At 38.9% G+C, this 25,253-nt stretch overlaps 1 protein-coding gene and 1 pseudogene across 3 annotated transcripts in view; one reads left to right on the top strand and one right to left on the bottom strand.

Annotated features, from left to right (window-relative positions):
• The window catches only part of ANKRD55 (ankyrin repeat domain 55), a 152,897-nt gene that overhangs the window by 30,867 nt on the left and 96,777 nt on the right, over positions 1-25,253 (bottom strand). For all 3 annotated transcript variants that reach the window (XM_056824893.1, XM_056824894.1, XM_056824895.1), the window contains exons 6-7: positions 21,092-21,220; positions 4,353-4,537 (exon numbers count right to left, since the gene is read on the bottom strand). In XM_056824893.1, coding sequence (XP_056680871.1) covers positions 4,353-4,537; positions 21,092-21,220 — 314 coding nt within the window. The remainder of the gene's footprint in view (positions 1-4,352; positions 4,538-21,091; positions 21,221-25,253) is intronic.
• LOC103106440 (glutathione S-transferase-like) lies at positions 16,485-25,113 on the top strand (annotated as a pseudogene).

Below are 25,253 nucleotides of genomic sequence, written 5' to 3'. Positions count from 1 at the left end.
AAGAAGGATATGTTAGAGAAAGTAATTTATACTGGTATATACATTAGCTGGGACAAAATAAAATAATTTAATTTATTGACAATATACCAAAAGTTTCAACTTTTTACATTTTAAAAAATATTGTATTATGTAATACATCATCCTTTTGTTGCAATCACTTGTTTTATAGATTTGTTAAGTTCATAAGATTTAGACTTTAATTTTTTGGTCATGGAACCATAAATCACAGTGGATGAAAATTAGTTAAAAGTCTATCTTTGACAAAAAGTTCATTTTCCCCAAACCAGCCCTAATTAGAGACTATAAGTTTTCAAAGGAATTTCACGAAGGCAAGTTCCTAGGCTATTGACATGTGTCTATCTCCCTCTTTTGGATTTCTTAGCCTTATGTAGCAACTGTAATGACGCCAGGCTGGTTCCATCTCCATTTGGGAATTTCCATAGTTCCAAAACAATTTTGTTCCTCATAATATCAACATATTTATCAGAATACATTGTTCCTTCAGTGGAAATAAGACTTTCAGACTCCGTGGAAGTAAAAAGTCCATGTCATGAAGATGAAGATACCTAGATCTTACAGGCTCCTCTGTGTTTCTTCTGACCTTAGTTTGGTTTCAGTCTTTGTTGTAGGCACAGTTCTAAAATCATCACTCTCTTAGTTCAGTTACAATGTTGGGACAAGCTGAGGCACTCTCAAATCACTGAACATTAACAAAAGAAATATAGTTTGCTCTAACAGTGAAGATATACAGCAGGGATGTAGTGACTCTTAGCAGTTTTGGTTTAGACTCCCTCTCCTCTCCATCTGGAAATAGTTCTGGTCTTGGGCATCCACCAAGTTTAAGAGTCTGGGGACCTTTTAAGTCCCCAGAAAAAGAAGCTGCATCAGGGAAGCTAAGGCCAATTGGTTTGTTTCAGGGTATGGAGGAAGGAAGATCTATCAGTGTAAGGGAAGATGCCATGGGAAACTTGTCCTACCTTGAATGAAAAAGCAATTTTTACTTGGAAAAAATTGCCTTTTTCCAATTTTTAGTACTCTAGTCTTTATTTTTGTTCAAAAGAAGTATATATATATATATTTACAAAAATGGTTAATATCTGCCCTTTAAAAAATTGATTTCACTGTTCTTCTGAAAACAATTCTTTTAGTTGCCTTGTGTCTCTGAAGGTTTGGTTTGTTCTCTGAGGATTAATTGGATGCTTCTGAAGGAAGAGTTTATTCATTCTTAGTATTTGTTTTTTACTGTTGTTTTTAATTACACTTTGCATTGGAGTGACTGATCCTGTACCATGGTGGGTTTTAATGATCTTTGAAGTATGACTACAGTATTTTTTTTAACAGTTTTGGAGTGTGTTCTTGAAAAGCTTTGGCTTTGGAGTATTTCCTTGGAGTAACCATTATTTTTAGAAAACCTTTATTTTTCCCCAATTACATGTAAAAACAATTTTAAATATTCATTAAAAGTTTTTTTCTGTTCAAAATTATCTTCCTCTTTCTCTTTCTTCTCCTTCTCCTAGACAGCAATTTCATATAGGCTATTACATGTGTAATCAGGCAAAACATATTTCCATATTAGTCATGTTGTGAAAGAAACATGCAAAAAATTAGAAAAAAATGAAGCGTAAAATAGTATGCTTTCATCTGTGTACAGACTCCAACAGCTCTTTCTTTGGAGGTGGATAGGCTTCAGAACTGTCCATCAGAATTGTCTTGAATTGCTGAGAATAGCAGTCATTCAGAGTTGGTCATTGTGACAATATTGTGTTACTGTGTACAGTGTTGTTGAAATAGCCATTCTTAATAATATTACAAAAAAAGGAATAAGATAGGTGAATGGGATGAAACCCAGCACTCAATTGACAAAACTAATTAAAAGTGAATAAAACAGGTTTAATTCATTTTCATCTGGTTACGGTCAGATTTCTGAGTCAGCCTGAAGTCAGTAGAAACACGATATGGTGTAATCATTGTTGGCGCAAAAGAAAACAATATCCACATTTTTACTTGTCTCAAGTAATTCACACATCACCATAAAAACTTATTTTAAAAGCTAAACCCTCAAAATCCCTTTTGCTTGAGTAGGGTTTGCTTGAGCAGGGTTTCCTGGCTGATTCTTTCTGCCTGCTTCCACATTGCCTTCAAAAAGTCTGCATTTAAGGAGTAAGCAACATGACATCTGTAGAAGAAAGACTTAAATTACTTTAACTAGGTTGATTTTAAAAAGTTGTTAATGAAACTAAAACCACAAGTTAATCTTTCTGTGGACTAGTTAGCGTTAACTAGAGACATTCTGGTTGAGAGATAGTATGGTGCAGTAGAAAGAATCCTGGGGGGTCTGGAGATCTGAATTTGAGATCTAGCTTTATTACTTGCTAGGTCTGTGACTTGGCCTCTCTGAATCTTGATTTCCCCATTTGAAAATTGTAGGATAAGAGCTCCAGTTCTAAATCTGTAATCCTATGAGATGTAAATGGGGTGTAATAATACTACTACCAATACCTACCTTAGAGGGCTGTGGTGAAGATTGTATAATTGAAAATCTTTCACCCTAAAAAGAACTACATTTCCGGGGAGTCCTTCAACTTCCTGTCATTACGTACTTCCTGTAGACAGGGGCTATTAGGCGGGGACATGGAGGTTCCCGCCTCTTTACTTCCTGTCCCTAGCTGGGCAGGTGTTTGAACTGACTGAACAGCCATAGGCATGTGGTCATTATTTTGTATCTTCTTTATTCCTTGATTTCTAATGCTAAATCCCTTAAAATGTAACATTTTAATATTTGAGATCTAATTTTAATTTTTACAAGATAAAGGAAGGGGGTGAAATCTGTAATGCCAGACATATATAGACTCTCTAGGGAAGAAAATTCTTTCTACCAATGCAGGTAGGCACCTCTAATCTCTAAGACTTAGAATATGAGAATTGTCTAGAGCAGAGGAATCAATCTTGTGGCCAATTCCTTGATTGCTGATTGAACTAGATTAAAATGTAATTAGGGAATTTTAAAATTAAACAAAAATATGATATAGAAAATGTGAATTTGTTCATTGGCTAGAAAAATGAGAGGTTAAATGACTTGCCCAAAGTCACACAGCTAGCATGTGTTAGATCTGGGGTTTAAATTGAGGTTCTCCTGGATCTAAGACCACTTTTCTCTCCAGTGATGGATACCCCAACACACTCTTTGTGATGATCAAATGATATGGAATTTGTAAAGTCCTTTCTAAGCCATAAAGTACTATAATAATGTAGGATACTTTTGTTTTTATTTCATCGCCACAAATTACACTCTTGACCCTAGCCCATCTTGCAAAGGAACACCTTCATAATAAGTACACTCAGTATCCTATTAGATAAACAATTCAACAACAATGTTCTATTTACATGGACTTTGTACTTGACAAAGCCATTTAAGCACATTTATTATTTGATCCTCATAATATGAGAAAGGTTGTACTTTAAAAAATACCTTATGTTGTGATTTTATTGGTTTAGGGATCTCCCAGTATGGAACACCCCTCCATCAATGCCTATCAACAATGTGTCTGTAACTAGAGCACATCAAAACTAATTCAGTCTGGCTTGAACCTATTGTCAGATTTTCTGTGTAAGCATTTATATCTCAGCAGATGCTATGAATCAGGGCTTGATTTATTGTTTTCTGGGCTGTCCAGACTTTAAAAAGTGAATAAGAAAAATTAAGAATTCAAATTAATTTTTAAAAAATCCTTACCTTATATCTTAGAATTGATATTAAGGTAGAAGAGTGGTAAGGGCTAGGCAATTAGAGTTAAGTGACTTGCCCAGAATTACATAGCTTGTAAGACTGGCCAGATTTGAACTCTGTAAGGATGAGTCTTCCTGACTATAGGATAGTGCTCTATCCACTGTGCTAGAGGAGGAAATTGATGTGTAGAGAATCAAAATAACTTGCACATAGCCAATGAGTGGTAAAGGTCAGCTTTGAATCTAGAGCTCCAGACTCCAAATCTGGTCCATTTTTCACATCAAAGTTATCCCTATGTTTCTCATTGACAAGACATTACTAAAGTCATCTTTGTGAAAGCAAATTGAAGGGAAGATAGCACATAAAACATAACTTCAGTTAGTATCTGACAACTGACAAACTGCCTGATATCACTCATATTGTTTGTTAAAAACCTAGTAATTTCTCTCCACATTAGTCCTTTCTCAGAAACAGAACGGTTCTTCCTGTCACCACTTTGCATCTGAATTTTATTGGCACCAAGATGGAATAAAAAATAATCAGTCAATAAAAACACTCCATCCTGGGTTGATATCCAGAGATGTAGAGAACAGTTAATAGCCCTTTTGTGTGTTGCCATGGATACCTGTCATCCACGTCCAGAGCCTGGAGGTTGCAGTCTGGGACTTTTGCCAGCTCACTGATAATGTCACTGTAACCTGCAGCAGCAGCAATGTGCACACATGTCTTCCCATTCTCATCATCATAGTTGATGATGGACTGGCCCTGGTGATGGCTTAAAATGATGGAGCATAGAGTTTTGTTTCCACTCTGGAAGGAGAAGCCAAGAAAGTCCATTATTTCAATGATCAAAAAAATGACTTCTCCCCATCCACACCATTATACTGGTTCATTGTCTCAAGCCCTTCCCAAGTTAGCTGCTTTTATCTCAGGACTACAACATTAGTAACGACAATAGCCAACATTTATATAAATCGTTAAGGTTTATAAAGGACTTTGTATTCATTATCATACTAGAGTATTACGAAAATCCTATGAGATAAATATGACAGATATTCTTACCCTCATTTTCTAAATGAGGAAGCTGAGAGGTTAACTGATACTACACAGCAAATAAGAATAAAGGATACTTGGAAAGACTTATATGAAGTCATGCAAAGTAAAGTGAACAGAACCAGGAAGACCTTGTACACAGTAACAGCTATAATGTATGATTATCAATTGTGAATGACTTAACTGTTATCAAGATTGCAAAGATCTGGGACAATTCTAAGAAATTCATGACCACAGAAGGAACTGATGGAGTCTGAATACAGATGGAAGCAGACCACTCCACTTTCTTTCCTTCCTGATTTTTTCTTTGTATAGGCAATATGTACCTTACTTCACAACTTCACAAACATGGTATGATAACACATGTACAATCTATATCATATTTCCTGACATCTTGGGGAGAAGAAAGGAGAAGGGAAGGAGCATGGATCACAAAATGCCAGAATATTATGATTAAAAATTGTATTGAGAGATGGAGCCAAAGTAACAGAATAGAAGCAGGGAAGCTTGAAACCACTATGAGAATCCTTTCCAACCAATCTTAAAATAATACAACAAAACGAATAAAGAAGTTAAAGAACCAATAAGGAGATGGAATGAAACAACTTTGAAGATGCAAAAATCTTAAATAGGATTCCAGCCAAAATACTCCAGCAAGTCATCACAAGGGTTATTCACTATGACCAGGTAGGATTCATACCAGGAATGCAAGGATGGTTCAATATCAGGAAAACCATCTACATAATCGACCATATTAATAAGCAAACTAACAAAAATCACATGATTATCTTAATAGATGCAGAAAAAGCCTTTGATAAAATACAACACCCATTCCTATTGAAAACACTAGAAAGTATATAGAAAGAATAGAAGGGCCTTTCCTAAAAATAATAAACAGTATATATCTAAAACCATCAGCAAACATCATCTGCAATGGGGATAAACTTGAAGACTTCCCAATAAGATCAGGAGTGAAACAAGGATGCCAATTATCACCTCTATTATTTAACATTGTACTAGAAACACTAGCAGTAGCAATTAGAGAAGAAAAAGAAATTGAAGGTATTAAAATTGGCAATGAGGAGACCAAGCTATCACTCTTTGCAAATGATATGATGGTCTACTTAAAGAATGCTAGAGAATCAACCAAAAAGCTAGTCGAGATAATCATCAACTTTAGCAAAGTTGCAGGATACAAAATAAACCAACACAAGTCATCAGCATTTCTATATAACACCAACCCATTTCAGCAGCAAGAATTAGAAAGAGAAATTCCATTTAAAATCACCCTAGACAATATAAAATACTTAGGAATCTATCTGCCGAGACAAACACAGGTACTATATGAATACAAGTACAAAACACTCTCCACACAACTAAAACTAGATCTAAACAATTGGAAAAACTTCAATTGCTCATGGGTAGGATGAGCTAACGTAATAAAATTGACAATCCTGCCCACATTAATTTACTTATTGAGTGCCATACCCATTGAACTACCAAAAAACTTTTTTACTGAAATAGAAAAAAACATAACAAAGTTCATTTGGAAGAACAAAAGATCAAGGATATCCAGGGAAGTCATGAAAAAAAAAATGCAAAGGAAGGAGGCCTTGCAGTCCCAGATCTCAAACTATACTATAAAGCAGTAGTCATCAAAAGAATTTGGTACTGGTTAAGAGACAGAAAGGAGGATCAGTTGAATAGACTTGGGGTAAATGACCTCAGCAAGACAGTCTATTATAAGCCCAAAGATCCCAGTGTTTGGGACCAAAACCCACTATTTGGTAAAAACTGCTGAGAAAATTGGAAGACAGTATGGGAGAGATTAGGTTTGGATTTACATCTCACACCTGTTATATTTAAAATGGTTATCTGCCATAAACTGTGGCAGTTAAAAGAGTTGAAGATATAAATTGTGATATATATATAAGAGTGGGTGAGTAAATTTGTGACTGCAGAAAATATGTTTCACTACAGTGTCTTGGTTTTAAATCAAATATAAGGTGGTCGCCAGGGAAATATTCCCATTTATGAATATACCCAAGTCAACTGGGTTTTATAGAGAATTTAATTAATAATACAATGAGGAATTAAAGAAAAGAGAGAAAGAGAGAAAAAGGAAATAAGTATGAAGGGCCTAAAGCCAACATGGCCTAGACCTGAGTCTTAAGAGAGAGAGATAGGTCAGTAAGTCTTTTATCACTCACCACAAGGTCTGTCTAAGCAAGGATTCTAGTGACAGAGTCTCCTCAAAGAGCCTTCCAGCCAGAGACTGTTTCAAGGGGCTTCTCTCAAGAGCTTCCAGAGGGACAGAGTCCCCTCAGAGGAGCTCCAGTGAGACCTCCTTAGAGATTGTCCTCCAAGAGCTTCCCTTCTCCAGAGCCTCTCTCAAGAGATTGTTTTCAAGGGATTCTCATAAGAGATTCTGCTTTTTCTTATGTAGGGGGTTTTCTCCTATGTCACCTCCCCTAAGTTCTTCCATCTACCAATCACAGTAGACGTTTTCTAAAGGACAGCCCATTACTGCTGGGTCGACTAATCCCTTTAGTAAGTTTGAATCAGAAAAAAACACTGCTGGGTCGACTAATCCCTTTAGTACCTTTGAACCAGAAAAACTTCTGAATAAGTTTTCACCTCTCTGCTCCTGGAAAGTTTACAAGTTGCCTGACCTTTAATAGGTACTTAGCATCCCTTTGTATTACTTCTAAAAATAGGCATGGCTTAAAGAACTTTTTGCCTCACTATAAGTATGGGCCCAAGTACCCTCATTGTTTAGAAAGGAGTTTTTTCCCCTAAAGTAGTCCTTAAGTATGGTTGGAGTAGTGGTCCTCCCATTTCTGATCCAAGTTGAGTTCTCACTGTCAAAATGGGGAATGTTCCCAGTAGGGAATTGTTCCAATGGAGAATTCCGGAATGTGGAAATTTTTAACATTCACAAGTCTGAGAAATTTCAAGATTTACACACCCTACACCAAGATAAACTCAGAATGGATGAATGACATGAATATAAAGAAGGAAACTATAAGCAAATTAGGTGCACACAGAAGAGTATACTTGTCAGATTTTTGGAAAAGAAAAGACTTTAAAATGAAGCAAGAGCTAGAAAAAATCACAAAATGCAAAATCAATAATTTTGATTACATCAAATTAAGAAGTTTTTGTACAATCAAAACTAATGCATCTAAAATTAGAAGGGAAGCAACAAATTGGGAAACAATCTTCATTACAAAACCCCCTGTCAAAGGTTTAATTACTCAAATTTATTAAGAGCTAAACCAATTACACAAAAAAATAACAAGCCATTCACCAACTGATAAATGGGCAAGGTACATGAATAGGCAAGTTTCAGTTAAAGAAATCAAAACTATTAATAACAACATGAAAAAGTGCTCTAAATCTCTTATCATCAGAGAAATACAAATCAAAACAACTCTGAGGTATCACCCCACACCTGGTAGATTGTCTAAAATGACAGCAAAGGAAAGTAATGAATGTTGGAGGGGATGTGGCAAAGTTGAGACATTAATGCATTGCTGATAGAGTTGTGAATTGATCCGACCATTCTGGAGGGCAATTTGGAACTATGCCCAAAGGGTGCTAAAAGACTTGTACAAAAACATTCATAATTACGCTCTTTGTTTTGGAAAAAAATTGGAAAATTAGGGGATACCCTTCAGTTGGGGAATCGTTGAACAAATTGTGGTATATGCTGGTGATGGAATACCACTTTGCTCAAAAATAATAAAGTGGAGGAATCCCATGGGAACTGGGGCAACCTCCAGGAATTGATGCAGAGTGAGGGGAGAACCAGGAAAACATTGTACACGGAGATTGATACACTGTGGTACAATGGATTGTAATGGACTTCTCCATTATTCGCAATGTGGCGATCCTGAGAAACTTGGAGGAATGTATGAGAAAAACCACTATCCACATTCAGAGGAAACACTGTGGGAATAAAAACGCTGAAGAAAAACAACTGCTTGAATACATGGGTCGAAGGGATATGGTTCAGGATGTAGACTCTAAATGAACATCCTAGTGCAAAAATCAACAACATGGAAGTGGGTTCTGATCAAGGACACAAGTAATACCCAATGAAATTGCACGTCAGCTGTGGGAAGGGAGTGTGGAGGGGAGGGAGGGAAATAATGTTATTATTGTAACCAAGGAATAATGTTCTAAATTGGCTAAATAAATTAAGTCAAATGGAAAAAATAAAAGAAAAAATAAATAAAATCACCCTCGACAATATAAAATACTTAAGAATTCATCTGCCAAGACAAACACAGGAACACAACTACAAAACACTCTCCACACAATTAAAACCAGATCTAAATAATTGGAAAAACATTAATTGCTCTTGGGTAGGATGAACTAACATAATAAATATGACAATCCTACCCAAACTAATTTATTTATTTGATGCCATCAAACTACCAAGAAACTTTTTTACCGAATTAGAAAAAAAAAGATAACAAATTTCATTTGTAAGAACAAAAGATCAAGAATATCAATGGAAATAATGAAAAAATGCAAAGGAAGGTGGCCTAGCAGTACCAGATTTTAAACTGTACTATAAAGCGGTGATCATCAAAACCATTTGGTACTGGCTAAGGTACAGCAGGGAGGATCAGTGTACTAGGCTTGGGGTAAATGACCTCAGTAAGACAATCTATGATAAACTCAGAGATCCCAGCTTTTGGGACAAAAATCCACTATTTGACAAAAATTGCTTGGAAATTGGAAAACAGTGTGGGAGAGATTAGGTTTAGATTAACATCTCACACCCTACACCAAGATAAACTCATAATGGGTGAATGACTTGAACATAAAGAAGGAAACAATAAGTAAATTAGGTGAATAAGAATAGTATACTTGTCAGATCTTTGGGAAAGGAAAGATTTTAAGACCAAGCAAGAGTTAGAAAGAAATTACCTTCTGGGTTCAAATCTGGCTTCAGACACTTCCTAGCTGTAACCCGGGGCAAGTCACTTAACCCCCATTGCTTAGCCCTTACTGCTCTTCTCTGTTTAAACCAATACTCAGTATTGATTCTAAGATGAAAGATAAGAGTTAGAAAAAAAATAACAAATGCATGGTCTCATTAGAGTTGTTTCCAGATTCATTTTATTCATATTGATACATTTAAATTATCTTCTTGATGGGTACAATTTCAGTACTAAAGGATAATCAACTGAGCCTCTCCTGGTTCTCCAGGCACATGCCTAGGCTAGACTACCTCTACTTACTGATGGTACAATTAACCTTCTCTTCCTTAGTTGATTAGCCAGCCCTGTGTATAGATGTTCAACCTCCTAAAGGTGAAGAGTTTCTCTAATCTTTTATGGTCATTTAAAAATTTGTGGCATAATGAAAAGAGTGCTAGAGTTGACATGAGACAATCTAGGTTCTGTTCTGTTTTTCCCTCTGGTCTTCACTGTGTGACCACAGACAGATCATCTTAACACTCAGTTTTCTCATCTGTAAAATAAGAAGAGTCACGCCTTGAACAAACTGCAGAATCTTTGCCAAAAAAACCCTAAATGGGGTCATGAAGAGTTGGACATGACTAAAACAACCTGACATAAACCAATTTTATAGTATAACACAAAACCCAGGTTTATAGTTCTTTGCCACATCCTAGGAGCTTAGAGTTTTCTTGTGATGCTAGGATCATTAAATTCTGCTATGACTAAATGAGTCTATGCTTCTATTATCGGTACAGTTAAGGACTGGAGATGATCACACTCTGATTTTTCTGGAGAAGAGGGGATGGTAGAGAGAAAGCCCATTTTCTGTGCCACTTGCTATAATCAGCATAAAAATAGTTTATTTCTAATATGCTTTACAAATAACATTATAAGCATGTTATCAATTTTCAAGAAAATGGAGGTAAATCAGTAGGCTGATTCTTTTGCCTATCCAAAGGGAGAAGGTGGGTGCTGGAGCACAAAAGGAGCAGAGTGAAGGGTTAGCTTCATGGGCAGCTAACATAGTTTTCTTAGGAGAGAAGGAACCAGGGTATGACCAGAAAGTTTGTTGCTATTCAGTGGCTTCAGTCAAGCCCAACTCTTCATGACCTCAATGGGGGGTTTTCTGGCAAATATACTGGAATAGTTTACCATTTCCTTCTCCAGTTCATTTTATAGATGAGGGAACTGAGGCAAACAAGATTAAATGAATTGCCCTGGGTCACACAGCTAATAAGTGTCAGAGGCCAAATTTGAAGATGTCTTCCAAATCCAAGCCAGGCACTCCTTCCACTAGTGTGCCACCTCACTGCCCACTACCTCTAGCCTCCTCTTTGGTAACCCCTTTCCCAATTGTTGCTTCTCACCACTTTTGTTGTCCACTCTCTCTGTACCTTTGTATTCTCTGTACCATCCCATCTAGTAAATCTTCTACTAAGAAAATGATCTGAAAACTCAGTTCATAAGAATAAGATTTTTTAAGTCAGGAGCCCCCTCAGCCACAGCTTTCTCACCTGTCTCACCCTTTCCACTTGTGGAAGAACCAAAGAATAGTGAAATGATGGCCAGGCTGGAATGTGTTGGTAAGTGTTTAGTGACCAGCTGGGATGAGAAGGAGGAAAACATACTTGACAAGCTTTAATTTTAATCAGAATTATTAGCATTTTCTCTATCACTTTCTTAAGTCTTGACAATGAAAAACAAAAACAAAAACCCAAACAATACTACAAGTCAAACCTTCATTTGTAGCATTTGCTGATTTCTTAGATGAACAATCAGTTTTTGTGAACAGTTCAAACTGGCTTCAATATACCCCTCCCCAAAGGGCATTTGGACAAATAAGGAATGGAAGAGAAACAAAAGGTCCAGGTAAGTGACTACCTGGTTAATTTGCTTCTGTATATATTTGGGTTGGCATGGTATCAGTTGGAGTCAAAATTTGTCCTTAAATAAGCAGAGTAAGCAGTCAACCTACCAAAAATGGACGGTTACATATATTTTCGTGTACCTTTGTCAGCGCTGTTTTCCTTCAATAGCGAATAATCTACTTGAGGGAAGGGTCTAATTTTTGTCTTTGTAGCCCCAGCATCTGGTGCATCAGTCACATATAAATACTTTTTGAATTGAATTGAATAGGGAGGCTTGAGGATTCCAGAAAGGCCTTTGCTTTTGCAAATACCTTCCCTGCCTTCAAAAAGTTACCATGCATTATGGTGTGTTTTTCTGGGTGTTTCAAGATCAGTAGATAATTTGTTCCAATATTGTATTTAAGTATTAAGTAGACTTCCTTCCTGCATTGAATTCTTAAAATCAATGGCTAATAGTTTTTCAATAACATCAACTAATGTTCTGAGCTTCCTAGAAGTCTTATGTGCTAAGCTGAACCTGTTAACATTTCAAAAGTCATCCTGGTCAATTTTTAAATTTATTTTTAACTTCATCTTCTTAAGTATCTTACTCTAAGGTTATTTGATCGTCATGTTTCTGTAAAGCTTATTTTAAAAAGGTTTTATAGTATTGGGGTCCAATTTTGTTGTGATGATTGTTGTTTTTTTGGATTCAAGTGGGAGGGAAGGGGGAATTGTAATTAAAAACCAGCAGCAAAAATAATTTGGAAGAAACATATCTCATAAGGAGGTACTGAGAAGTAGCACAATGATTCATATGAGCAGTTGTCCTTGTCTCTCTTTTTCTTTTTTTTGTTGATGTTGGATTATTTATTTTGAAAGTCTGTGGCAATAAATGAAATCTCATTGAAGAGGTGGTTGGTCTTTGCAGATGAGTAGAAGAACATAGGAGATAGTGGATGATTCATTCCCAAGAATTTGTGTACAGGGGCCTATTAGTTGGTAGTGCTCTTCTGGGCTTACTTGGGAGTGGGAAGGTAGAAGGAATATGAACCTCTTTGTTCCCTCTTGATTCCCTCCAAGGTTCCCTTCAATATCACATTGGATCCTAACTTTGTGATGAGAAAACCAGAAAACTCAGGGAATCAAACCCAGGCAATCAGAATTTCAGCTTCCTTTGCCAAAATTAAGCCCTAGAAAGAACAGGGAAGCTAGGAGGAACTGCCCTTTTCCCTTCAACCCCTTCTAAGGACATTTTGGGAATAGAAGGGAGATAGGAAAGTGGGAATCCTCTGATATCAGCTTCTGGGGAAAGGGTAGACATTTCCCAGCCTAGTGATGATGACATGGACATTGTACCCCCCCAGAAACTCAGGCAAACTATTATCAGGGAAATTCCTTTGCTCCCTTACATCCTTGTGACTAACACAAAACATCTGATAGCTCCTATAAAACCCTGAGAGGATTATCTTCCTTTGATCCTCCTTTAGATTTAAAATGGACAGAGAGATGCACCTCCAGGTTACACCTCGATTCTATTGGGCTGTATCTCAGACATCTGTCTGTTCCCTAAAACCAACGAATCTTTTATGAGGGTCATTCCCTCTGTCTCCAGGCAGACCCCAGTCAGATAACCAAAACCCTCACCAAATGCCTGAGGGTTTACCACTCTAGAGTCCTGTCCACACCATGCCACAGCATCTGTTGTAAAGAGTATAAAACCCCCAGAACTGATGTTGCCAGGGGGACAGCTTTTCCATCCATGCTGGCCTCCCAAGGAGCAGCCTACCATCTTGCTGTTCCACCTGTACTATCCTCCTGGCCATTCTCAATATTACTTTCTAAATGAATAAATTTCTCTTTTTATTTTTAATCTAAATTTTGGAGTCTTGCATTCTTGCAGAAAGGTATCCTTCCTGAACCCCAGGGGTGCACCTCTTCACCCCCACGGCAATGAGAGTTGACATGACCAAACACCTCCCCAGTTTACCAATAAGAATTAGGATTGTATAATACTTTGTTTGGAATAGGTCCTTTAAGCAAGGATAGTATGGCAGCAGGGCAACTGGCCACTAAAGGGAGTGGCCACCTGGGTCTTGGGACAAGAGGTCTGGTGGTGAAAGCTGGGGTAATAATGAAGCCCCCTCTTGCGTGTGCTAGAGATCCAGAGAACAGCGAATTGGGAGGATTTGAATCCCAGGAAAGGGTATTTGGCAGTGAGAACAGAGGGACGGATGGGAATGGGACCAGAGTCCAGGGTAAAAAGACACCTGGGTCCCTGAGAACAGGGACGGGTAGAAAGGAAGAGGAATGGGAGTTGAGGGAGCTAGATGCCTGGGTGCCTCAAGGGTGAAAAGAGCCTGGAAGCCTGGCTTCTGGAATAGCAGCAAAGTCAAGACTCCAGGATGTTTGCCTGCCTTCCCCTCCCATTCCCTGCAACAGGTAGAGGAGAGGCAAGGTGGGGGGATGGGAAGGGGGAGGGTCAAACCACAGGTTTAATCCCCAAGTATTGACACAGATACATGCAGGTCCAGACTCAGGGAGAGACCAGGATAGCAGAGTGAAGTTCAGGGCTGCATGGGCCCAGGTGAGGGTTGGGAGGTCTTAGGGAAGTGGGAGAGAGTGGTCGGGAGTCGGGGGTGGGCCAGTGGTGGTACTGCGCTGTCCCTTTCAGGCCGAGTGTGACCACAGCCTTCATCATCTTCATCTTCTCTCTCTGTGGAGCTTTCCCCCAAAGCCCCAGGCTTTTCAGAAAAACAGCAACATTTTGGTGAACGGCGTCCTGCGTGTTCATTGTCCACAGTGTCACTTCTTGTCTGCTTTCCATTTCCCAAGTTTAATAGTTAGACTACGATTTTCCGCTGTCTTCTTCACAGGCTGGGTTGTCATGGTAACCAAAGTCTAGGTGACTGGTCTCAGTCTAGGCCAGGGCAGGGGCTGAGGGTGGGAGAGGGACGACCCTGCTGAAGGCGTTATCTTTCCTTCCCTGGCTCTCTGGGAGAGGATAGGCTTCCGGTGTCAGGGTCCAGTACAGTGGGTCCTCTTTAGTCTCGACTCCTCCTCCCCCAATCCCTCTGCCCCCCCCCCCCCCCCCCCCGCTCTTTTTCAAACGAAAATCCCTCAGCCTGGTTTGTTGGTGTTGTTAAAGAGGCAGCAAAGGATGAATTCTGGGGATGAGCATCTTCCTTCTTTTCTTCCCTCTCCCTCCCCTTCATAGCTCTGAAGCAATCGACAATTACGGCTAGCGTTCCTGAGCACTGACTGCACGAAGAGTGGGGGTGGTGGAGGAGACAGGACGTACGATTCTAGATAAGACGATATAAGTGCCCTTTTGTAACCTTTCTAGAGCGAGCCTTGGGTGCAGCCAGGTAGTGACCTTATTGCAATACAGCCTCAAAGTCCCATCTAGCCCCTCCCACCGGCTTAGTGGGTCTAGCAGTGAGGATATTGCTGGTGTGTATACAAGAAGCCTGGCCATCCACTCCGGGGAGAGAAACCATCAGGATTGTTGTCTCTACTTCAAATGTCTTTCTTCTTCATGAAATCCTTCCCGACATTCCTAGTTAAAAATGACTCCCCCCTCCCTGTTTGACCCAATATTTAATTTTCTTTGTACCTGTCTAGTTACATTATTTTATTATTGTGTATTAAGGTCACACACATACATGTATATGTGAGTCTCTCTGTCTCTGCCTGTCTGTCTCTCTCTCTGTCTTTCTCTGTTTGTCTCTGTCTGTCTGTCTGTCTGTCTCTCTCAGTGGCAGACTTCATAAAGCAAGTCCAGACACCTAGAAATTCAATTAATAGAACCAATATTATTTATTAGTAATACATACCTAACTGGCCAGGGCAACCTTCCTAGTGAGCGTTGCACTGGACTGAAATGACAATGTAGTTTTTATAGGGTGTAAGATACAAAGCAAGCAGTGCTCATTATGCGACGACATAACCTTGATGGAGCGAGCAGCCTTATCATCTAGAAGCTAAATTGGGCAGTGGCATGGGTGCAAGTCATTCCATACATATCTCATCCCAGCTGCCGGCACTAAGGGAGTTATTTTCTCATGGATTTTAACAATTCTGAGCTGGCTGACCTTCACAGGAAAGCTCAGTTCTGATCTCTACTTTCCCAGGGGAAAAAAAGAGATTCTTTTGCTCAATGACTTAGTTTACCTCACTTCACTCTTTCTCTTTGTCTGTCTGTCTGTCTGTCTGTCTCTCTCAGTGGCAGGCTTCATAAAGCAAGTCCAGACACCTAGAAATTCAATTAATGGAACTCTGTCTGTCTGTTTCTCTGTCTGTCTGTCTGTCTGTCTCTGTCTCTGCCTCTCTCTCTCTCTCTCTCTCTCTGTCTTTCTCTCTCTCTCTCTCTCTCTCTCTCTCTCTCTCTCTCTCTCTCTCCTCCCACACCCCTCATATTCTCACTCCAGACTGTATACTTGATCTGGGAAAATACTGCACTATCTAAACTTTTTATTCCCCCAATGGCTGATATTGTGCTCTGCACACTAGGCATTTGAAAAATGTTTGCTAAAGAGAACTTGCCCTTCTCTGTCTGGTTGTGATATTCAAGGACTAGTCTAAATCAGTAGTGATCCAGGAAACTGTTGACATACCCTCTGGAGAAATGAGTCCTCAAAATCCTCCCTAAGATATAGGATCACATATATGCAGAAAATAATGATTTAATATAATTATTTTATAAGGATTATATGTAATGATATTTCAATATTATTTAAATGTAGTATTTTATTCTACCTAGTTGAGGAATCTAATATCCTTCATAAAAATCTTATGTTTGCCTCATAAGGACATGGAAGTCCCAGGCTTTTGATGGTAGAGAACGGAGCCATAACCAGGGTGGAGACATCAGGTTTTATCCCAAGGCAGAGGCATCCAGTTTTACACCATTGATGTCCACACCACTGATTTGCTGCTCGACTGGGCACCCTTCAGCTTGCCTCATTTCTAGGATTGCTTTGCTGTATCAGGCAACCAATATGATCCTATTCCCACCCTTGGGATCCTGACACTACAGTACCCTTCTGGGGACCCACTGTTTTTCTTCCAGGTATGATCTGTCTGTCTGTCTATCTATCTATCTCTCTATCTCCTAAACTATGCTTTCTCACTTTGGTGGAGAACTATGACTACTCATGAGCTTTAGACTATTGAACTTGAACTATCCATAGAAACATCACGCATTTCTTCCTCATCTCTACTGGAGTATAGGGTGGAACTAGGAACCAGAACTTCAACACCAGGGTATGTGGTAAAAACTACTGAGTCCAGAGATGCAAGGAAGGGCAGGACTGAAAAATATTAAGTATTTAATATGGATAGACAACAGGACTTGGAGTCAATGAGGCCGCAGCTCAAGTCCCACTTCTGACACATACTGGCTGAAAGACCACAGGCAGATCATCTAATCTCTCAATGTTCTCATTAATTAATACAATAAGTTGCAGAAATGAATTTCACAAACTTTAAAGCACTATACAAATGTGAGTTATCATTATCATTGCCATTTCTGTATATTTTTACAAGTCACATTTTAAAAAAAATCCCATTCAGGACCTGCCAAATCCAGCTGGTCATTTGAAATCATCAAATTGTAAAATGTTAGCATATACGACACATTATTTAGTCTAACGCTATTATTTCTCATATAAGGGAACTAAGAAATTCAGAGAAAGTGAATTGAATTTGGCCTCAAACATGTCCTTGCTGTGTGACGCTGGGGAAGTCACACTTAGCCTCCATTGCCCAGGCTTTACTACTTTTCTGCCTTGGAACCAATATGCAGTATTGATTCTAAGATGGGAGGTGAGGGTGTTTTTAAAAAATTAAATATAGAAAAGATGAATTAATTTGACCAAGGACAAATTAATCAGACAAAAAAATGGATCTTCTGATTCTCAGTCTAATGACTAGAAAGAGGGAGAGTCAGAAAGCATCATAAACTCATTATTGGAAAAAGAAGGGATAAGTATGCAGAAGGAATTCTCACTATCGGAGGACCATAAACTCAACAGACTTGATCAGGAAGCTGGATCCTAGAACCTAGCCTCAGCTAAAAATATTTTATTTCAGATCCTCATATTGAGATACGGACTATGGGTTGAATGATTAATTGATTGCATAATTATTCAATATCTCATAATAATACTAGTTAGCATTTATATAGAAAGCACTTTGAGATCTGTAAAGAATTACAATTTACTTACAGCTACTCTGTGGGGTAGGTGTTATTATCCCTATTTTATAAATGAGGCAACTTAGGTTTAAAGGTTGTTAATTTTAGTTAAGTTAATTTTCCAAAGTCAAAAGCTAGGAAATGTCTTAGAGAGGATTTGTAAACAAGTTTTCCAAGTGTCAAATCCAGCAGTCACCTAACTACCAGTGCTATGATTAACCCTGGGGAATACAAAGGTAAAATGAAGGCCAGCTCAAGTGAATAAGATGTCAGTGTGATTTGAGGGACAGGGAAAGGCTGTCCATTCCTAAACATCACTGCCTTTCCCACCCACTGATTTCCTAGGGTACCTAGAATTCTTTCCAACAGTGCTACTTCAGAAGTTAAAGTAAGGGTTAATTCAGAGAAGGAATACAGTAAAAAGCCCCTTTTACCTACTAAACACTAACATCCGTATAGGTGAATTTATCAGATAAGCTAGTACTATCTTGAAAACCAAAAAGCAGGATTTTCCTAAGGAAATGTGATATAGGATGGATAAATTTTGCAGAGGAAGAAAATGAGACAAGTGAGGGAAACATTTCACTCTTTACATCAAGGAAAGAACTAAGTGGGAGCTATCTTTATAGAAATTCCAAGGAGAAGGGCTTCATGGAAGAGTTAACACATACATTTTATTTCCCTTTGACTCTTTAGGCATCAAATTTATCTGTAAAATGAAGCAGTAGGATTAGATGAACTGCAAAGTTCCCTCTAGCTCTGAGTTTGTTATCCTCCTTGGTATCTCTTGCACATAACATTCCACCTCTCAATTCCAAACATTTTTACTGATTTTTTTACTGGTTTTCTCCCATTCTTGGAATTCTCTCCCCCTTTATCTACATCTCCTAGCTTCTCTGGCTTCTTTCAGGCCTCATCTAAAGACTTATATTTTGTAAAAACAAAACAAAACAGTCTTTTTTACTCTGCCTTAATGTTGGTACCTCCCCTCTGATATTACCTTCAATTTACCCAATTTTCTCAATTTTTTTAGTACATGGCTGTTTGCATTTTGTCTCCCCCATTAGACTGCAAGTCCCATGGAGAACAGGGACTGGCTTTTCTTTTTCTATCTTTCTTTATATTACCAATGCTTGGCATAGTGTCTAGCACAGAGTAGATAGGCACATGATAAATGCTAGATGACTGGTTGATTGATTAATCCCTTGATCATCATTACTTTCAATGCCTAGAGTTAAGGCCACATGTCTATGTAAGGCTATTCCTAAAATGCAATCAAATTGATTATTGGAAGGGAGTAACACATTAATATTTATTAACTAGATTGATTATGGGATTAGCTTCTGTCATTTTGCTGTGAAAAGAGCCCTGAGGATTAGAGATTAGGGTTGGCAGGTAGGAGTTAGGAGAAATTTAGGAGTTATGGCACGGAGGATCTGAAGAGTCAGAAGGGTGCATGATGACACTTGAACCTTGGACAGAAGTGAGGGCTTGGGAAATAGACAATTGGAATAAGGAAGAGAGTTGCTGAGAGGGCAAATGAAATTTTCCTGATTTTATAATCTCCTATAGTTCTCTGGAATGGGAATGAGAATGAGAACAGAAAAGCCAGAGAAGCACTCTTGTTTTCCTTGTCCTGGACATCACAAATAACTACCTCTCTTGCTCTCTGAATCTGATGAACAACTGGGTGAAACTTACTAGAACCTCATCAATAAGAGACACTGTCAGCAGTGAAGAGGAAGGTAGGAATCTCTCTAGTCCTAACAAGGTGAACCATTTACTAGTGTGAAAGAGAATTCTTTACTCTGTTGTCTACTCTGAGTTAACACTAATTTAAATACCCCTACTCAGTACTTCACTAGACTGAAGACAGGATTAACTCCCCCTTTGTCTACTTTTGAATTGAATCAACAATAGATTAAATACCCTACTTTGTACTAGTTGAGAAGCTATCAAGGTACTTAGAGAATACACACCCTTAGAAATTCAATCAGCCAGGAATCTGTGAATTTTTTTGATGAGAACTTAACCTTCAGAAGGTAAGAAGTCTATAGATACTGCCCCTTGAGCAGTGCTACACAATTTGGAAACTGTGATTGACCCCTGTGAAGAGGGTAAGGGACAAGAAATCACCATAAAAAGCAAGCCCCAAACTCCTTCAGAAGAGAGCATCTTTGAGAAAATAGTCTGAAGAGATTGTCTTCTGGAGATAGTCTTATATAGTATTCAAGGGAGCTTTGCTGGAGACTACGGCCTAGATTGTGGGCTCAGAGCTCAGCTTCTACTTGGATTCTGACTCTTGGGCTATGTTGGGTGAGTAAAAGGCTGCCCCCTTTCCTAACTTCTGGAGAGACTAGTTTCCATCTTGGAGGAGGCCACATGGTTACTCACTACCAGACTTCCTGGTTGAGAGCTAATTAATCTCTGCCTGGATTAAGCAGACCCAGAGCAAAACATTTAGGTTGATAGGATAGATAGCTTCTTTATCCCCCCTCACATTTTTTTCTTTATTGTTTTCTCTCTATTTGTAATATTTGTAAATAAATTTCTGACTCAGGAGACCATATGATTTCATATAATTATCATCCAGCCATTAATTTTAACCTTCACACTAGCTTAGCATTGATCTTGGGCAAATTACTCTTCTTTCTGGAAGTTTGGTTTTCCTATCTGTCAAATGAAGGTATTGGACTCATTTCCCTTTTAGTTCTTAAAATTGTTTAAACATTTGGTATGTTTTGGGAACAATACAATGTTCTATGTCATTGCTTCTGTATTCAGGTACCAGGATGACACTTGTCTTCTTGGGAAACAGATCTTAACTCCACCTCCTCTACTCTGCTAAGCTGGACTCTGCAAAAGTCCCTTTTGCTTGATCTTGTCTGGCCCTTCACACGACTGCCCAGTCTGTTTTACTCTCTGTTCTACCTCCCCATCCCCCCCCATAAACCTTCCCATGTTTTTTCCCCCCATTAGCATGCAAGCTTCCCTGAGAGCAAGGATTGTCTTGGTTGCTTGTATTTGTAGCTCCAGGGTTTAGCACAGAGCCTGGTACTAAATTCTTAATAAATGCTTTATTTTTCTAACTACTTGTTTTACATACATGATATTCCCCCAATTATTAGTCCCTCTCCTCTAAGTTATTTTGAATTTATTTCATATATATTTTGCCAAAGCTTATTTTGTATAGATGTATATGTATCCATATCAAGCATGCTATCTCTTCCTAAAGCACAGAAGCTCATGGAGGGCAGGCACTGTTTCATTTTAGACTACCTTTTTTCCTTACCTGGGCAGCCCAGTGGAGGGCGGTTCTGAAATCCTTGTCAACCATTGTTGGGTCGGCTCCTTTCTCCAGCAGGATTTGTGCATGTTGTGGCCGGTTATGGAAAGCAGCCCAGTGAAGAGGTGTCATCCCCTACAATGCAAGAGTGCATGAAATAGGGGTGAGAACAGATCTAGGGAGAAAACAGGAGTGTGTTTTCTTTGGTTCAGAAGTTGCCACAGTTGGAGTTTAGAAGGGACAGAAAAGTAGAAATTGTGCCTTTCTATCTGTCCTGACCAGCTCCTTACAGTTATGTGTGGGTACAATACTCCTTAGAGCTGGGGTCTCAGAGAGTAAAAGTATAATGGATATATCACTAGATATAGTGTCAGGGAATTGTTGTTCAGTCATGTTTGATGACTCTTTATGATCCTGTGGACCACACTCTCCATAGAGTATTCTTGGCAAAGATATTAGAATGGTTTGTCATTTCTTTCTTTCATGCATTTGAAAAATGAGGAAACTGAAAAAAACAGGCTTAAGCCACTTGCCCAGGATCACACAGCTAGTAAGTATCTGAGACTGGATTTGAACTCATGAAGATGAGTGTCCATGACTCTGGGCTTGGTGCTCTTATCCACTGTGTCACTTAATTACTGTGAACATGGGAACTGGACAGAGAGATAGAACTATCAGTCTCAAGTTCATGCTAGATAACATCAATATTTTGATGGCCTCATAGTAACTATAGAAGATTATTAGTATTAGATATTATCATCACCTAATCATTGAATGTCAGTTACAAAAGGACATCCGGGCTCATCTAATCTAACAGAAACCTGAATAAAACCCACATCACCATCTGGGAGATGAAGAAACTAAAGTTTTACAAATGTCAAGTGACTTACCCACAGCTGCCCAATTAACAAATCAGAGCCAGAATTCTGACCCATATCTCTTCTTATTTCAAGCCTAGCACAGTACCTACACTGCCTCTTGTCTCTACTCACTCCAAGAGGAAATAGACCTATATAATAACTCCTCTCCCAGAACACTCACAGTCACCATTCTTTTTTTTTTTCCAGCATCAAAGTTTTGGAGGTCCTGCGTCTGGCCTTATGAAACTCATCATTGCGAGATAAAGAAGAACCAATGGAGCTAATCACTCAGTGGAGCTATGAAAGGGAGCAGCCTGATCCCTTCTTTCTGGACATGGTTTATAGAGGATTTTTTCCTGCTGTCTTCCTCGAATTGGGTAGGGAGGGATGGATGTACCCATTCATCTCTTCTAACTTCCATGTGGCTATGAGCATGCATTCTGCCTTGGCAAGCCAGAACTTGCTCCCTTTTTTCCTCTCTTATTTTAGGTGAACTGTATTATGAGGTAAATATGTCCTGGATTAGAAACCATTGTTGATGCAAGAGTTCCAGAGGTCTTGGGTCCATTTAGCAACTGTAAAAGTGGGCTATTGAAAGGAGAAACTTTTGTATCAGAGAAAGTGGACACCAACAGGAAGACTGGCTTAAGCCAGGTCATTTTGCCAATAGGTTTGTACTGGCAGTTATTTGGACAGTGCCAAGCCAAGGTGGCATTGAAAATGTATAATTAGCAGTCCTACAAACTGCTTCCTGTTCTGATGCCTTTCAGCAGATTGTAACATTAGCTATATGTAAGGCTCATCGCCAGGGTCGGACAGCCCTGTGTGACCTCACTTGGGGTAACGAAATGAAGAGTAACGAATGGACGCTATATGAAAATGCATAACGACAAAGCTTTATTGGGTTCACACAAAGCATATATAGGTTAAGACACACAGGAAGATATGATGTTACTGCCCAGCAACAGCAGGAACCAATAATTGGGCAGATTCATAGGAATTCATGACATTACCTGCTAGGCACAGGGAAGAACCGAGAGGATTCCAAACAAAGACAGAGAAGCAACTTTCCCACAGTCTCTCACAATTTCTCACAACCCTTATCAGTCCTCTGCTGGCTACTCCAACCTTGAGCACACAGCTGGGCAGGTCGTGCACAGTTCAACCCACGACCCTGACTATGCAGCCCAAGCAGAGAGAAGAGGAGGCTTAACCCTTACGGTTCCGCCTTTACGGCAATGCCTCGACTACAATTCCCCCTTTTTGTTTTGCAACAGTACTCGGTGCTGGGTCAGAACTTGTCCAATCCTGCTCACGCTGGACACAAGGAGCTGGAATAGGCAAGGAAGAAGGACCAGTAAGATAACTACAAACAATATGAAAGTCAATATGGTTATACTCATTTGAGCTAAAGGAGACAGCCAACTTTGGTCTGATTTAATCCAATTGTATATAGAATCAGCAATATGTTCAGGATAAAGATCCTCAGCTAAGGAACTATCCATTTCTTCAATAATACGGTTCAATTGTTGGATGTTTTCAGAGATATTGCCTTTTAGCCAAAGACCTTGTAGATCATTTCTAATTTTTTCAAATGCATAAGACGTGTTAGCTTTAACAGGAAGAAGACAAAAAGCTGAATAATGATAATCACACCTTAATTTACCCGTAATAGCTACAATTTCTACTTGATTAATTAATAACAATACATCTTTAGATATTTGTTGTAAAGCATAAAAAACCCTTGTATTAATATCTTGCTGTATATGCAAAGCTTTGGTTACATTCTGTGCAAGCCCGTGTAAATATTCTGCATCATGTTCCAGGACACGAACATTAGCTACACTTTGTGCTAGAGAAACACTACTGACAGTTGTAGCAGTAAGGGCGTTTATCAAAGCTACAATACCTAAAACTATGCAAGAAATACATCTCTTTTTCCTAGAGCTAATTAGTTGAGATAATCTTTCCATTGCTCTATCTGCAGGTGAGTGATACCATCCCCCTGAGTGTCTAGCTTGAGTGTCTAATGTAACACTTCTATTTACTGGTTTTTTTCATTATAAGTAACATTAACATAATGAGACATATTTACTTTATCCAATGCCAGGGCTATCCTTTCGCATCTAGAGCCAAGAATACTCTCCTTTTGCACCCCGGCTCCCAGGACCCTCTTCCCCAGCCGCGGATGAAAACCTGAAACATCACCATGTCAGATAAACCCTTCCTCCACTATGTTAATGGAAGGGGCAGAATGGAATTCATCTGATGGCTTTTAGCCACAGCTGGAGTGGAGTTTGAGGAAAAATTTTTTGACACAAAAGAACAACTACAAAAGCTAAAGGAAGACATGTTGCTGTTCCAACAAGTGCCAATGGTTGAAATCGACGGGATGAAGCTAGTTCAGACAAGAGCCATTCTCCACTACATTGCCAAGAAATGCTTGGGAATTCTTGGGAATAACCTGAAGGACAGAGCTCTTATTATCATGTATGCAGAAGGAACAATGGATCTGATGGAACTGCTCATAATCCATCCCTTCTTAAAACCAGAAGAGCAAAAGCAAAAACTTATTGAAATTGGCAACAAAGCCAAAAACAGATATTTCCTTGCTTATGAAAAGGTTTTAAGGACTCATGGACAAAACTTTCTTGTTGGTAACCAGATGAGCTTGGCAGATGTGCAACTGATTGAAGCCATTTTAATGGTGGAAGAGAGAAGAGGAGGCTTACCCCTTACGGTTCCGCCTTTACGGCAATGCCTCGACTACAGCTATACATTGTTATTAAATCCTATTCTGTTAATATACATTTGCAAGTCTTTTATAGTTATCATTTCTTTTGTCTGTTGGAATAATTTGTTTCTCTTATACATGATTTATATTATATGCTAGGTATCTTTTTTCCATTTTTTTCTTTTTGGGGGGAGACCCATGAAGAAAATCATTCCTAGCATGCTAGTCTAGGGGATTTTACAAGGGGAGGAGTGTGAGAACAGGGAGCCCATATCTGTTCATTAGAAGTAGGCTCCTCCTAGGCTGAACTGTGGTCCAAGTCATAAGTCTAGGTACAAAGCAGGGAACAGGTGCAGTACTTCCTGCCTTTGTGGTGAGACAGCAGCAGTCCCTTAAGGTTAGACATAGACCAAAAAAAAAAAAAAACCAAAACCAAAACTCAAAACAAAACACTAATTTTTCTCTCTACCTCCTGAGTAAAACTCACAAGGCTGACCTGGGTATCTCTAAGGTCTTGTCCAGCTCTAAATTTTAGGATTCTACAACTATTGCAATGACACTAGCATTCCGTGCT

The sequence above is a fragment of the Monodelphis domestica genome, chromosome 3 (assembly GCF_027887165.1).
Source record: "Monodelphis domestica isolate mMonDom1 chromosome 3, mMonDom1.pri, whole genome shotgun sequence".
Classification (NCBI taxonomy): Eukaryota; Metazoa; Chordata; class Mammalia; order Didelphimorphia; family Didelphidae; genus Monodelphis; species Monodelphis domestica.
This window is presented reverse-complemented; position numbering and strand designations above follow the sequence as displayed.